Consider the following 16,325-nt stretch of genomic DNA (forward strand, 5'->3'; position numbering starts at 1 on the left):
CGCATGACGCGGTCATCATTGGTGCCTCCGATTGGGCACCCATGGATCATCTGTTGCCTGCTTCCCGGGCACATCGGCAAGCGCCCCCCCCCCCCCCCGGGCCGTCCCTCGCGTGCTGACACCAAGGGCTGGCGGCTGGCTACCAGCAAGCTCCGCCGCAGGCAAAGCGGTGAAAATGGACAAAACTGGCTCTTATCTGAAACTTCAACACAAAATGGCAAGAATCTGAAAATATTTCACAAAATGGCCCATTTTGCATGACGCCCGGGGCTAGGGCGTCATGCTATCTGGCATGGCGCTCTAGGCCGAGGCGCCATGCTACATGTCGCTACCATGACGCCCTAGCCCGGGCGTCATACTCTCTAGCATGGCGCCCTAGCCCCGGACGTCATGCAAAAGAGGGCCATTTCGTGAAATATTTTCAGATTGAGGCCATTTTGTGTTGAAGTTTCAGATAAGGGCCAGTTTTGTTCATTTTCACTGCAAAGCGCACCTGGCGATAGGCTTCCCCATGCTCTGGCCCACCGCATCCCCTTGGAGCTCTTTGGCAAATGCATCAAAAGTGGAACCCTTGCATTTTCTATTGTTATTTTTCTAAAGTAAATGAAGTCAAAAAGATATGAAATTTATAGGGTATCATGATATGACCTCTAGAGTGTATGTTTAAAATTTCAAAATGTTTCACAAAGTTTGTGGAGCATCTCCAAGGAATTTTGCATGCACTTCGTGACTTAAAAATAGCAAGTGAACCCTGAAAATTTTGAAATTTTAACGTGGAATATGTAAAGGTGTATGTCGAGTGTAGAAAAAGCTTATGGTAATAGTGAATACAATCATCACGTCGCCTTCAAAACCGATCCCTGTGAGGACACCATAGAATGATAGCTCCAATAGTAGCAACACCAAAACCATTGACACGGACTGCAAGGTGCCTTCATTAAGTAGCTGCAATATTGTCAGCCCCGAGCCACCCATCACTCACTGGAAGTAGGGCAGATCTAGTGGATGTGCCGTGGGTGTCATGGCACCTCCTCTAAAATTGTAACATTTATTTTACGATATACTTAACACTAAATATGCATCAAGTTTTTGCTATTTTAGACTATTCGTTAAGATTATGATGACATTTAGTATAAATTTTGAACCATGGCACCCCCAAGCCCGCGATTTCTAGGTCTGGCACTGACCGGAAGGGTGATCATTGCCCATGACGAAGCGAAAATGGCGAAGCGAAATGAAGGGTGATCATTGCCCATTGCCTGTGATTTCTCTGGTCCATCTAGCTTGCACGGAAAATTATGACTTTACTTTGGTAGAAAAGCTTTTGGAGATGTGCCTAAATTAGAATAGAGGAAATAATATATATTTACATGGCTTGAAATCATCTTTTCGCTAAATGCTTGAGCTTAGTTTATATCAATTTCCACAAAATAGGAAATGTATGGATGCAGTTTTTTTTACTGGATGTGAGACAAGTACGTACTTTGTGGTCATGATATAAACGCTCCTATATTTCTTTACGGAGGGGATAATATGGATAATATGGATCGGAGGGAATATTACAGGCGTGAAAAAGTATTCTTAGAACTCAAAAGAAATGTAATCTAGTGCTTTTTTTAGGGGTATCTAGTGGGGTTTTTTTTTTTTGAGAAATGGGTATCTAGTGGTTTATCTGGCCGAAAATGCCGGGCTCGGATCCAGTGCTTACTCTCCAATGGGCCGAATGTGTTGGTTACAACAGCCCGGCAGCCAGGCCTTGCGCGGCCCGTCTTGCTCCGGCGACGGCGAAGCGGATAAGGCCACCCACCGCTCCCGCCACGGCGAGCCAAAGCTTTCGCCTTTCTCCCCTCCGCTCCGCCCCGCCTCCAATGGCGTCGGCGTGCCCGCGCCCGCTCTTCCTCTCCTTCCCCAAGTCCCCGTCGCCGCCGCCCGCCGTCCCCGCCAAGCACCACCCTTCCACCACCGCCTCCCTCTCCGTCTCCACCCGCGCGCGCGCCGCCTCTTCCAGCGCTCCGTCCCCCTCGCCGTCTCCTCCCGCGGACGGGGTCGGCCCCGCGGCGCCGACGCGGGGCGACGTGTACCTGGGGAGGCAGCTCGCGGCCGCGGCCGCGGCCGGCGCCCCCGCGCGCGCGCCGGAGGAGGACGCCGAGAGGCGCCGCCGCCGGAAGGAGAAGCGGAAGGCCCTCGCCAAGAAGGCGCCCTCCGGCCTCGCCTGCTGCTACGGCTGCGGCGCGCCGCTGCACACCGGCGAGGCGGGGTCCCCCGGCCACGTCGAGCCCGCCACCTACGACCTGGTAAGCAGGCCATCCGATCCACGCGCGCACTCCGCCGCCATCCTCAGCGCGTTTCCACCGGCTTGCCGGAGCATGGACTGACACGACACGACGTGGGCAGAAGAAGAGGCACAACCAGCTGAAGACGGTGCTGTGCGGGCGGTGCAGGCTGCTGTCGCACGGGCACATGGTGACCGCCGTCGGCGGCCACGGCGGCTACCCGGGGGGCAAGCAGTTCGTTTCGGCGGAAGAGCTACGGGAGAAGCTGTCGTACCTCCGCCACGAGAAAGCATTGATAGTGAAACTAGTAAACAACCCTGGCTCTCATACCCCAATCGATTGATGCATACCTAGTTGTCTTGCACTCATTGTGGCTGCTATATGAATGTAGGTTGACATAGTCGACTTCAACGGGAGTTTCCTGGCGCGCATACGCGATTTCGCCGGCGCTAACCCCATCGTGCTCGTGATAACAAAGGTGAATTTCATACATTGTCAACTTCTCAGTACTGTTTCTTCTGTCAGGTAACTGAAGCTATAGCTGCTCTGTAGGTTGACCTCCTACCCAGAGACACGGATTTGAATTGCATCGGCGATTGGGTCGTGGAGTCTGTTGTTAGGAAGAAACTCAAGTGAGATTTTCTTCCCCCCCTGAGTTTTCCTTTCTATTTCGTCAGGTCTTTACCTAACCGATAATTTATTATCTTGCTTTGTGTGCGTAGTGTCCTGAGCGTCCATTTGACAAGCTCAAAGTCATTGGTCGGCATCACTGGTGTTATATCAGAGATTCAGCAGGAAAAGAAGGTCGGCTTGTTATCCACTTACTGTCTACCTATTATTGTTGGCTGTCGACTTCTCATGCACAATACTGACTACATTTTCATTGTCTCTTATCAGGCCCGAGATGTGTATATACTGGTAAGCATTATTCGCCTATTACGACCGAGTCATAAATATCACATTGTGCTGTCCTGTTTTACATCAGAACGCAATTCATGCCTGCCAATTGTCAAAAATAATAAGTATGTAAGGAAGATCCAAAATCATGTCATGGTCCTTTGCATGTTTGAAGGTCTTATTGTCCTCGCCAAATAAATAAGAAAGTAGGGTGATGGCCATATTTATCTCATTTGCTTTTTCATTATGCACATTGAATGATTACAATAAAGAAAATCCGAACAGACATGCCTGCCTATTGCCTACTGTAGTTATATCTGACAATCTGATGCGTTCATACATTGTTGCAGGGTTCAGCAAATGTTGGGAAATCTGCATTTATTAGTGCTATGCTAAGTAGGGCCTTAAATTCTTCTACCACCCTTTTTGTGATTATGCGATCTTTTTTTTTTGTTCATTCATATCTTCATCGTGCTAATAGTTGGAGATTGCTGTTGTAGAAACAATGGCATATAAAGACCCAGTGGCAGCTGCAGCTCAAAAATACAAGCCAATACAATCTGCTGTTCCTGGAACAACCTTAGGTCCTATTCAGATCGAAGCATTTTTAGGCGGAGGGGTATGCTTCTACTTGTTTTCAACTTCAGATATGTATACTACTTTACATGTGAACCTAGTGTATCATCATTATTGGTTTGATGTAGCTGTCAGAGAATCCAATATAATCTCTCCTGCACCCTGCTTACATGCTAAACAAAATGCTGCTCACCTAGAGAATTAGATAATTAGATGCCTTAAATCTCCATCCATAATATATATATATATATATATATATATATAACATGTTCTAAAATGTACATTTAAATGACACGGATAAGTGCCTATATTTTGTATTCTCCTTTGGTATCCAGTTTGGACCTTAATATAGCTTAATCTATGCATGACAGAAATTATACGACACACCTGGAGTCCATCTTCACCATAGACAGGCAGCAGTTATCCACGCTGATGATCTGCCTTCTCTTGCACCACAAAGTCGTCTAAAGGGGCGATGTTTTCCTGTATGTATACCCTGATCTGTAAAATCCATGTTACTGTCTCAAAATTTCCGCACTAATCTCTTTCTTCAGACCATAATGTTATGTTCAGGCTAATGATACAGATGTTGGATTGAGCGGGAATACGTTGTTCTGGGGGGGACTTGTCCGTGTCGATGTTGTTAAGGTACCTAAATGCTCTCAAAATTTCAGTATTCATATTTTTCCATCTTTCTCAATGTCACTTGTAAAATTAGCAGCCACTAAGTGATAACCAATAAATCGCCAGGCTCTTCCACGCACACGGCTAACATTCTATGGACCAAAGAAGCTAAGTATTAATATGGTCCCCACCACAGAAGCAGATGAATTTTACAAGGTATGTGGCTGTTCCACGAGTTTGACTTCTACTTAGAAGTAATAATGTATTTCTTCTTTCAAAATTTATTTACAAAACTTCACTGCATTTGTGAAATGGAGTTATTTCTTTATTTAAGCTTTATTCGTCTCAAAGAAAGAGCCCCACCGCATGTAACCTCATCTGCTAAAAACTAGCTTTTGCTGCTGTGCCATCTTTGTTTTGCTAATGTGTGCTTTCATTTCAAACAAAATTGAGCCTGTTGTCCTTTCCTTCTCACTTTCCAGAGAGAAGTCGGAGTTACATTGACTCCCCCAACCGGCCAGGAGAGAGCTGAAGGATGGTGTGGGCTTCAGGGCGTTCGCGAATTGCAGATAAAGTATGAAGAGCTTGATAGGTAATGTTTGCAACTAAAATTTGGGTCTTAGCTTTGCAGCGGTCATTTGTTGGCCAGTACCAGGGTATATAACAGTCCCCGTATAGGAGCATTTTTGTTTATTTTAATATTTTACACCCTGAATGATTTATTAGCACCTTCTTTCCTGTGCAGGCCTGCTAGTGACATTGCGATATCTGGACTCGGGTGGATCGCGGTCGAACCACTTGGTGTGCCATCTAGCGACCCTGATAGCTGCGTCGAGGAAGAAGGCGGCGGCAGTGGCGAGTTGCATTTAAGAGTACATGTACCCAAACCAGTCGAGGTCTTTGTCCGCGCCCCACTGCCCGTCGGTAAAGCGGCATCGCAGTGGTACCGATACCAGGAGCTGACCGAGGTAGAAGAGGAGCTGAGACCCAAGTGGCATTACTGATGCTGCGGTTGCCAAATGCCTATTTTTGGTCTCTGTGTATGCTGCTGTTGCTGCTGGAGCAGCTCCGCGTGATCCAGTTGCGCACCGACATTATGTTTCTTGGATGATCTTATAGGGATGAATTCATAGTTCTAGCTTAGGATCAGCTGATGAAAATGATTCAGGAAACCTCGAGTGAAATGTTGCTGTGGTTACACTTGTTGCATATATATGAAACTATTTCACCGTCGTTTTGCAATGTTTGATTGATAGCTATTTTGTGCAAAGAGTATCAAATTCAGTTGTTGCCAAGTTTTATTAAACATGCCAATTTTGAAGGAATTAAAAAAAATACACCCAAGAAGAGTACATCTTACAACAGTGGAAAGTTTTCCTTTTTGCAACAAACCACTTTATACAGCTTCTATTACATCGGTGACCTTCAAAGGAATATAAATTGCAACCAGATCCTTAAAGGACACGTGGCGAATGACTTTGACATGTGGCGGAAGATTCTGGTCGAGTTGCCACAATAGCGCCAACCACCATACCACGTGTCCGCTAGATACTGGTCGAGCTACACATGGAGAATGACTTTGACATGTGGCGGAAGATACTGGTCGAGCTGCCACAATAGCGCCAACCACCATACCACGTGTCCGCCAGATACTGGTCGAGCTGCCACAATAGCGCCAACCACCATACCATGTGTCCGCCAGGGCATCCTGCCGATGACCAAGACCGGCCATGGCTGGCACCGACAAAGTGAGTGTTGTTACTATTGTGAAAAGTTGGATACATGCGATTCTTAAGGGGCATCACAAAAGGCCAACTTGTTTCGCAAGCGACCATGGATTCTTAACTTGTGCACATAATATGTGTGGACTTTTGGACCTAACCAGGGTCCCCATTTTTGGTATAAATTTCTCCTCTCCTTGAGAATTGCACGCCCCATCCTTGGCCTATGTTACGTGCAACCTCCCCCACCCATCACCCACCCTCAGTCAACCTCTCTCCCGCCAACCCCTTCTCATTATGACCCCCTACCTCCCCATCGTCGCTCAAAGCATTATATATAGCCGCCTTACTTCGCGGCCCCATACTAGTACACATGAATCCACGATCACCGCCCGCCCCCATCTCGTATCCATATCATTCCACTCATCCTTCTCCGGGGTGGCTTGACGCGTAGCTCAAACCATCAGATGGCCCTTCCTTCCACGATGTTCGTCGATGGTGTAGCCTCGCTCCTCCTTCCCACACCTACCCGAGCCCCCTCCATCCTTTTCCTTCATTTTGCCGCCGCTCTAATCATGTAGGAGAGAGAAGAAGAGAAAGGAAACGACCTCAAACAACTGCAACCCATGATCCGCCGCTTGGAACAACGACCAGGAGGCGATGCATTGCGCGATGGTTCGGACGGGGTTGGGAAGGACCAACCGGAGGTGCAGGCGCAGCGCCGGCGTCGATAGCGACAATCATGGACCGGCGACCGTAGCGCTAGGGTTAGCCGGGGCTGCGCGTAGAGGAGCGGTGCGTCGGGTCAACGCGGTGGAGAAGGAGCAACGTCGCGAGATGAGCTCGTGGATGTGCTGGATAGCGACGGATTTCGCCGGAGTTGGCCGTGGTGGCGGCAGCAGTGGGGAATACAGAGAGAGTGGATCGCATGAGATAGAGTGACCAGGAGGTGATGCAGTGCGGGACGACAACCAGAGGAGAGGGGGCGGGAGAGCGGGCGCGTCGTCGCGCGATGGGGGCCGACGCCCACAATGGAAGGGGAGGGGGCGACGACCAGGGTGGAAGGGAAGGGGGCGGTGGTGGCGGCGGCTAAACAGGAAGAGGAGAGGAAGCTGATTGGGGAGAAACGCATGGGCGTTGGCTTATATACCTCATATCAAAATTATGAAAATACCCTCGACAGAGCACGAGAATAACAGCAGTGGCACGAGATATTTTCGGTGGATAGCTAAACTGTTCATTGCAATAGTGTCACGGGCTCCATCCGGCGGCCCAGATTGTCTAGGAGCGAGATCCAAGGGTCAGAAACGCATCAAGGGAACCAATCGGGCGGCGGAGAGTTGCTAATCACTGTGAGCGCTCGTAGCCCCCTTCGCCTTTTGTTACTGGATTTGTACAGCTCGTATTACATCGTGACCTTCAAAGGAGAATAAATTGCAACCAGATCCCTAAAGGACACGTGGAGAATGACTTTAACACGTGGCGGAAGATACTGCTCGAGCTGCCACAACAACGCAAGCCACTGTACCACGTGCCCGCCAGGGCATCCCGTCGATGACCAAGACCGGCCATGGCTGGCACCGACAAAGTGAATGTTGCTACTATTGTGAAAAGTTGGACAGATGCAATTCTTAGGAGGCATCGCAAAAAAGTCAACTTGTTTCACAAGCGACCATGGATTCTTAACTTGTGCACATAATATGCGTGGACTATTGGACTTGGACCTAACCAGGGTCCCCTTTTTCGTATAAATTTCTCCTCTCCTCGAGGATTGCATGCCCCACCTTGGCCTATGTTACGTGCGACCTCACCCACCCTCGATCAACCTCTTTCCCGCCAACCCCTTCTCATTATGACCCCCTACCTCCCCATCGCCGCTTAAACATTATATATAGCCGCCTTACTGCATGGTCCCCATACTAACGCACAAGAATCCACCATCACCGCGCCCCACCCCCACCTTGCTTCGGGGTGGCGTGACGGGTAGCTCAAACCATCCGATGACCCTTCCTTCCATGCCATTCGTCAATGGTGTAGCCTCGCTCCTCCTTTCCCCTACCTCAGCCGCCTCCTTCCCCCTCTAGTCCATGTCTGCCACCAATCTAATGATTTAGGAGATAGAAGAAAGGAAAAGGAAACGACTCCACACAACCGCAAACCATAACCTTCCGGAGAAAAAGCACCGCCAGAAACAAAAACAGCGTACCGGCCCCCGCCTCCAGAGCTGGAGCAAACATCAGCCATGGCCGAAAGACATACAAGACGCGCTATCATCGTTTGTAAAAAGATTATAAACCTATTTTCACAAACTCATGTATAAATAAAATGTCATGGACCTAATTTTCCATATAAATTCAGGTACTCTACAAGGTTATGCATAAAAAGACTTATTTTTTGCCCAAAAAATGCCACTCCGGGAAGCCCCTGGAGTGTTCTAGAAGGAGCGGCGCCCAAGGCAAGGCGAAGGCAGAAGACCATCCCAAGGACGAGTCTTCACACTCGTCGCCAGAGTCAAAACAAAATCCATCGCCTTTTCTCTCCTCCTCCCCTCTCCCCTCCCCTCTGAATCCCGCCGCCGTGCCCTAGCGCCGCCGCCGTGCCCCCTCCGCCCCCCACGCCGCCGTCCCCGTTTGGCGCCGTCGCGCTCGCCCCTCCCGCCGTGCTGTGTCGAACCCCCCGCCCCGCCGTCCGCGATCTTGGCCGTCGGTTTCTGAGGTACGCGCGCCGTGCGATTAGTCGAACCCTAGACGAACTTCATGCGGCGGCACGCCGTCTAGATCCGCCCCCGGGCGGCGCCCCGAAATGCCGGGCGGCGGTTCCTCCGGGTCCCCGCCGGAGCAAGCAAAAGGCCCGATTTTTCCCCCGGTGGTTCCTCCGCGGGGATCTTGTTCTAAGGGCGGAGTTGGTAACCCTAGGGAGAACTCCGAGCAGGGCGAGCGACGACCCCTGCCTTGCCATTTTACATGCCCTGTATTTACTTTGTATGGCGCCTGAGTGATCCTTAATCGGTTTTCTGTGGCTGCAGGGATGGCTGACGACGGTGCCGGTGGTGCCGGGAGTTCGACGGCGAGGGATGGCGCAGATGGCCCGGAACCCGCCACCATCGAGATCAACATCAAAACCCTGGAGTCGCAAGTGCACAAGCTCCGCGTCGACAAGAATGTAATCATGCCATAGCTTTTCTAGTTCGGTTCTGTCGGTGCCCTGAACTACCCTAGAAGTGGTAGCAATGCTATAGTCCTGTTTGTGCTCAACTCCCTGCTAATTGTCAATCCCTGTATTCTGAAGTAGTTCTGTTTATAGTGATATTATTATGTGCAATGTTTTCTGATTATCTAACTGCCAATTTTGTTTTCCTCAGGAGACTGTTCTGAACCTAAAGGAGAAGATAGTAGATGTCGCCGGGATTCCCGTGGAGCAGCAGCGGCTGATTTTTAGGGGAAGGGTCTTAAAGGATGACCACCTCTTGTCAGAATACCGTATCCTTTTGTTTTTGCGTTTCCTGTCGAGGCTACAAAGTTTTATTATTGAACCATCTGTATCTCCACATCAGTTATTACCTTGATGAGTCATACCGAAGTTTTTGTCGTGTTGAAGTTGCTTAGAAATACGAACCAGAACCTCATATCATTGCAAGCTTTTGGCATGCATTTATTAAGTCGAGTTGTTTGCACTAGTAACCGCCGGAACTGTAGATTATACTGAAGATTACGTGGAATAATAGGAGGTTGTCGTTGATTATATTATTGGTTTCTATCATTCACAGCATGGTTTGTCATTGTAAAATTTTGTTTTTCTTGTGACCTGCCATTCGTACACCTGTTCATCTGACGCTTCGATGGATGCGTTTTAAGTTGTTTTCCTGCCACGTTTATCCATGGATTGTATTGATTTCCCTGGTCACAACTCTTGTCATATATATGTATCCTTGACAATCTAAAGATTTGGAAGATGGATATACATTGCATTTGGTGGCTCGACGCACAGCTGAGGGCCAACATTCCTCTGAGACTCCTGAAGCAAACCCCAATGCTAATGGTAAGTCAGATATGCTGTTGCTCTGAAGCCTATATTATCAACCCTGAGTCCTGACCACAACAATTATTTTTGATATGCTGTCATGATTTAGTATACATACATGGTGTGCCTTACCCTGTTTCAGCATTATGGGAGCTAAAATTAAGTCTGCATCAACCTCCCAAATGTCATGTTCTCCATTTGCATACAAACTGCAGTATATGCATTGCACATTCCGTAATGGACACTTTTTAACAAAAGGGGGCTGAAAATAGTTCTAGCTAGCTGTGGATGTAAAGAGCCATATGGGAGTTTTCAGGCTATTTAAACTGAAAGAGGTCTCTATTAGTCCTCTGGTATATGTGTTGCTTTAGTTCTCTGGTATATGTGTTGCGGAGGCACTGTTGACGGTTATATGCTTGTGCAGATCGTTTCTGCTATCTGATTATATTTTCTGTACCTTTGCTCATTTCAGATGTAATTGGTTGTTGCCGAATTCGATTCATTTATCATGATCTTTAGTATAGCATAGTATGATTGGATGACAGTATGCTGGGACTGGGACTTATGAACCTTTTACATTTTTGTCGTGGCTGCAGCTAGTGGTGCCGGAAATGGAGCAATGCTGGGAGATTACATGTCCAGGGTATGCATCTACCATTTTTTTGTAACGGTTAACATTGATTATATTTTCTTTTTTATTTGAAAATTTGTTACTCTGCCTACCATTTAGCAATGGTTGAACATCGATTATAATTCTTAAATAGTTGTTATTTATTCTCTTCTAGGAAACTATAGATGTTATGGTTTCCGAGGGGGTGATAAATGACATTCCTGCGGTATATGCTTTGCTCTAGCATTCTGTATAATTTTTCTGTCAGATGATCGCTTGCTTCACTTGCCCATTGGTATAATTCCTCTCTTCTGTTATGTTCAGACTGTTCGGGATATTCTTGGTAACTTCCTTGGGATGCCTGGTGGTGTGGCAAATGCTACGTTCTCGGTAATGAGGTTTCCTTAATAGGCCTATCCAGGGTTGCTGATATACATTAATGTTTAACTTCTCTGTGGTTGCTTAATTAGGTGCCATTAAACCACCCCCCACCAGATGGGGCCAATAATGGAAGAACTCAGCCAGGCCAGGCACCACCTGGGTTCTCAATTCTCAATCATCAAATTCATGTGTCACAGCTTCCACCTTCCGGCGCTATTCCTCGCAACATGGTTAATATACTGTTATCATTTTCTTCCTCATCTTTTGCCATCTGTCTTTCATTCATCTAACTTTAGCATTGATCATAGGTTGTTCCTGATTCCATGACGACCCTGTTGGAGTATATCAATCGCATGGACCAAGTATTGCAGAACAATGGTATGGTAATTCTTTTTGCAGCTGGTTTATTTGTTGGTTGTCAATAGCACTAATATATATGCAATTCTTTTTTGATATATGAAAATGAAGGCGTTCCACCATCCGCGGACTCAAATGCTCAGGAACCACCAACATCAGCGACAGATGATGCTTACTTGAACCAAAGCTTTCCAAGTCCTGAGGTGCTGGCGTCAGTTGTTGAAAGGGCCCAACAACTTCTTGGCGGCAGTGCTTCTTCTGCGCTTTCTGTATGTTACTTTCCCCTCTTGTAGTTGTATTCTGAGCTTCTGACCTTTGCAATGGTTGACCTTTGACAGAGATAGTAACATAGTATATTTCATAACTATTTTCCCTTCTATTGTAGTCTCCAAGCCAATGCTCTCTAAGCAAGTGTTACCATTTGAGTACTTTTATAGACAATGCTATGGAGATCTATATATAAACTGAACATTTGAAATTTGCCCTTCCTTACTCTATTAACACAACGCTCATAGGACTGTTGATGCTTTTTCTGGTGTTAGAATTTCATGATTTGTTTTTTGGCAACTGATTATGCAGTTGCTATGATGCAGTTTTGTGTCTGTTTCTCTCAAATAATTTCTAGACAACCAAAGAGATAAGTGTGAACTTTTGTGTGGACTTATTTGTGACCTGCATTCGCCTTATTTTTGTTTCAGCATCTTGCACAACATATTCAGAGAGATGCTGCCACTGCTGATACATCTGTGCGAAGCCAGATCCAGAATGAGTCGGCACAGTTGGGAGTAGCGATGCAGCATTTGGGGGCTATGCTTTTTGAGCTTGGACGGACAATGATGACGCTTAGAATGGGACCATCTCCTGTATGCATTTTTCTACAAATTTCACTATCACACAAGTGATTCACATGGTTTAAGTATTCTGAAAGCTTGTTGATTTTGCAGATTAATGCTTTTGTAAATGCCGGGCCTGCTGTTTATATAACCCCTACAGGACCAAGTCCAATCATGGTTCAGGTGATGTATTGTGATGCTTCTTGGTGTTGGTTTTGATGTGTTCTGCAACTCCAGTAACAATAACACGTTATTTCATTGCGCAGCCGTCTTTCCAGAGCGCCCCTCATTTTGGAGTTTCTAGCATACCGCCAGTTTTTGGTGTCTCTGGTCCATTTGGTATTGTTGATCCTTCTCGAGCAAATGGTGTCAATATTCATGCTGGTAAGGTCTCCCAGTGCAAGCACTATTTAGATTTTTTGCTTTATGGATTTTTTAAATATATAAGTGGGTTAATGTGCAAACAGGTGACCTTCTTATGGTGTATTATTATCTATGTTTACGCCCCCCCTCGCATTGAGAACATCAAAACAGCATCTAAATTGTCTCTGTGGTTATTAATTTGTCTGAGTTTATAGGTGTTAGGTGCATCATAAATGGTGTCCTAATATGAGGAAGTAGATATGTTTCTAAACCTTGTGGTTGACAGATACGTGGACATATAACAACTGATAAAAAAAATTGGCTTCCAAATGTCATTTGTGTTCTTGACATTTGATGCACTCGGTGGGGGAGCACATGCAGCATGGGACCACATTGAGATACCGTGTTCCGTGTTTACTGTTCTATTTTGTGTCTCTTGGATAGCAATTAGATAGTATAAGATGAAATGTGACCTTAATTTTTTTTTCAAACGGAGGCAAAAGATTTGTCTCATATATTAAATAAGGGACCTTTAATTTTGAAGTTGCAATGAGTGCTTGTCACATTTTGATCTCCCCTGACTCTTCTTTTTGTCCTGTATACTAGGTGCTTCTGCAACAAGTGGTCCATCTGGTGGTTCAACCACTGCTTCTGCAACCACTGCCAACGGGGAAAGCCAAAATGCAGAAAGACCTCAAGGAGGCAACCCGTCGGCTACACGTGGATTGCCACCACGAACAGTTGTTACAGGACTTGCAGCTATTCCGGCCTTTCCAGGGAGGTCCTCAGTTGGTGTTATCCTTCCTGTTCAAATGAGAAGCCAAGTGGCAGCACCTAACCAGTCAACTGGTCCTCAAGGTTCTGAGACTGCCGTGGGCAACGGATCTCAACCGAATTCGGCATATGTTGTTCCACAAGCTTCTTCAGGCAGTGCTGTTTCTGCTATGATAGCACAGATATCTGCACAGGTAGCCAATGCACTGGCTGCAAACCCGCAGGCATTGGCTTCACTTACATCAGCTGTGCTGAACCCAGCAGCCCAGGGGCCTCACCCCCCAACCACAAACAATGGAGCTGGCACCGTGAGCTCTGTGACATCAGGAAATACACAATCACAAAATGAGCTGCCGGGTTCTCATCATGGGCAAACTTCAGTGAACATGCAGTCTGATGCAACTGGTGCAGGTATTTCTTTTTGAAGTAACCTGGATTCTTTCCCCTCTAGGCATAATTGTACCGAGTCGTTCACCGTTCCTGTTTCTGTTGTTATTGCTCTATTTAGGCACTGTGCCTTCAAATACATCCGGTCCCAGTTTGACACCACAAGACATCAGTACTGTGAGTGTCTCCGATGTTGATAGCAGTCAACAACGCTCGGGGGAATCGGCAGCAGCCAGCTTAGGAGGACAGATGACAGGCACACTTACAGGTGATGTTCCTTTGGGCATGCCGGCAGAAAATTCTGAACTGAAGAGCAAGCCGTCAGATGGAGAAACCGGAGAGTCTACTAAACCTGCTGCTAGTGGTGGGTCTGGGCCACTTGGTCTTGGTGGTGGCCTGCAGCCCAAGGTAATACTAATATGTTCCTGGTTCTTAGTCCTACTACAGTCTCACAAACTTTATTGCTCAGTTTGCATTTTTTTTGTCAACAATGATTTCCTGCATGTTGTCCTAGTGCTTGTAATTTGTTGTTGTTAGCTGCAGTGCCATAGATTTTTATTTGAGAGAACAATGTCATTGATTATGTTAACTACACTTGCAGAGACGTAGCAGAGCAACAAAGCTATCTGGGACTAGCAGCGATTCTGGGGAAGCCGTTAACACCTCTTCTGTCCCTAGAAGCCAGGAAGCTGTTCTGAGGGGACAGCAGGCTCTGCAAGCTCTTGTTTCGAGAGGCGCTAATGCGAGCAGCGGCAGTGTTACGGCTTCTCAAGCCCCATCTTCAACTCCTCGGTCTGCTGCTGGAATGCCTCTGAGAAGACCGGGTGGTGAAGGGCAAGTTGACCTCGGCAGTATGCTATCAAGTGTTCTCAACAACCCGATGTTCAGCAATCTGATGTCAAATGTAGCTGCTCAAACAGGGATGGATTCACCAGCTGATGTGAGGAACATCATGGAAGATCTGACACAGAACCGTGCAGTGATGGACACCTTGAGCAGTATGGTGCAAAATGTGGATGTGCCACAGAGGGGGGGCCAAGGTGGCTTTGACTTGTCCAGTATGATGCAGCAGATGATGCCTGTTGTGTCACAAGTTCTTGGTGGAGCTTCACCTCGTCGTGCTGGTACGGATGTGCAGCCTCGACAGAATGACAGGGAAGTGAGCGGCGCCGCAGGTGGGAGAAGCTCTCAGGTACGCCATCCTGTTTAACAAAAAGACTAAAGTTGGTAGGTCAGTTTGTATTTTTACCTGAATATGCCATGTTTGGAAACCAGCCATCAATTCGGAGAGGTGAAAAATGTTTGTTGGAACAAGAAATATTTATGTTGCCTGAACGTGTGAAACCCATTTTTTGATCAGCGTGAAATACTAGAATCTTTGATCTTGTAACATAAAACATCGCTCATGTTTGTTGTTTCTTGGACAGATGGATCTCCAAGAAGCATGCCAACGCATCGAGCAACGTGATGCCCCTGAGGATATCTTTGGTGCTGTCCTTGAGACCGCTGCCCAGGCTTATGGCAACGACGAGAGCATCGAGGTCATGCTTGAAGAGCTTGCCAGTGACCCAGAGCTCGCTGATGTATGTTCCCTACAACCTCTATATAGTTTATATTACATAATGTTTAGTTAACCATATAAAATGCAATTGTCGGTGAATGCTAGACTTGAGATTACATTACACACATAATATGTCGTCCGCTGGATACATGAGTTTGTTATGAGGGGGATTCTTCCCCCTGTGTGGTTCCACCATTAGTTGGTAACAAAAGCTGCTGGTTTTTTCAGGAGTACATGAAGCTTCTGCTGGAGCAAGTCGGCGAGAGGGTGGAGTCCGAATCCGAGGCCAAGACGCAGTCGTGAAGCGTGGCCCGGGAGTCGGTCCGGTCGGTCAAGTGGGCGGTACATTTCAGGCGCGGCGTGGTTGACAATGTGGTGAAAACATATATACAGAACTCATGACTTGTGGATGTAATTGTGTCTCCTGACTGTGGATGTAGTTGTTGTCTGTTGTCATCGAATTTTGCTAGTGACATGCACATAGCTAGCTAGCTTTGGGGAACCGTATACCTGGATCGTCTGTCTGTGCTACCGACGACATTTCGACATTTAATTGTTGGTCATTGCGATTTATGCTGGACTTGGATTTTTCGCTGTTGAGCACGACAATGTTGAAATCCGTTAGTAGGACAATGTTTTCTTACGGCAGCAGCACGACAGAGCGGAGAAACATCACTCAGGTTCGGTTGGTGTATCAAATAGGAGTGCAGGGAGCGTCGCAAAGACCTCTCCTTCCTTCCTCTGCTTGCTCCTCCCTTCTATAGCCAGCCTTGGAGAGGTTTCAATCATGGATTTTGGCCACGACCAGATTCGTGCATGTCGAAAGCACTCCTCGAGGAAGATTGTGTGCTTGTCTTCATGGATCCGTGGCACCACAGAAACCCGATTTCTACCGGCAATTCTTCAAGCCCTGTCAAGTGTTCTTGTTGGATCCGTGGCACCACAGAA

The 16,325-nt window shown here is 47.1% G+C and overlaps 2 protein-coding genes across 4 annotated transcripts; both read left to right on the top strand.

Moving 5' to 3' along the window:
* The first annotated feature begins 1,783 nt into the window (after positions 1–1,783).
* On the top strand, positions 1,784–5,603 carry LOC123135406 (putative nitric oxide synthase). Of its 2 annotated transcripts, XM_044554472.1 has the most exons (13): positions 1,788–2,294; positions 2,395–2,580; positions 2,665–2,751; positions 2,826–2,905; positions 2,996–3,077; positions 3,171–3,191; positions 3,521–3,566; positions 3,671–3,789; positions 4,118–4,231; positions 4,320–4,394; positions 4,497–4,586; positions 4,853–4,962; positions 5,116–5,603. In XM_044554472.1, exons 1-13 carry the CDS (start codon positions 1,869–1,871, stop codon positions 5,372–5,374), a joined length of 1,695 nt encoding a protein of 564 aa, XP_044410407.1. In that variant the 5' UTR covers positions 1,788–1,868; the 3' UTR covers positions 5,375–5,603. The 2 variants fall into 2 exon arrangements, with proteins under 2 accessions (XP_044410406.1, XP_044410407.1); XM_044554471.1 differs by having other exon boundaries at positions 1,784–2,294; positions 2,996–3,191.
* Positions 5,604–8,579: 2,976 nt separating this feature from the next.
* LOC123135407 (ubiquitin-like domain-containing protein CIP73) lies at positions 8,580–15,948 on the top strand. 2 transcript variants are annotated; one of them, XM_044554473.1, is made up of 18 exons: positions 8,580–8,806; positions 9,117–9,253; positions 9,453–9,570; positions 10,034–10,129; positions 10,708–10,754; positions 10,897–10,947; positions 11,046–11,111; positions 11,192–11,332; positions 11,411–11,480; positions 11,571–11,728; positions 12,158–12,322; positions 12,404–12,475; positions 12,559–12,676; positions 13,262–13,840; positions 13,938–14,224; positions 14,418–15,008; positions 15,244–15,399; positions 15,606–15,948. In XM_044554473.1, the coding sequence occupies exons 2-18, from the start codon at positions 9,119–9,121 to the stop codon at positions 15,678–15,680; spliced, it is 2,925 nt and encodes a 974-aa protein (XP_044410408.1). In that variant the 5' UTR covers positions 8,580–8,806; positions 9,117–9,118; the 3' UTR covers positions 15,681–15,948. The 2 variants fall into 2 exon arrangements, with proteins under 2 accessions (XP_044410408.1, XP_044410409.1); XM_044554474.1 differs by lacking the exon at positions 10,897–10,947.
* Positions 15,949–16,325: the final 377 nt, after the last annotated feature.

The sequence above is a fragment of the Triticum aestivum genome, chromosome 6B, assembly GCF_018294505.1.
Source record: "Triticum aestivum cultivar Chinese Spring chromosome 6B, IWGSC CS RefSeq v2.1, whole genome shotgun sequence".
Lineage (NCBI taxonomy): Eukaryota > Viridiplantae > Streptophyta > Magnoliopsida > Poales > Poaceae > Triticum > Triticum aestivum.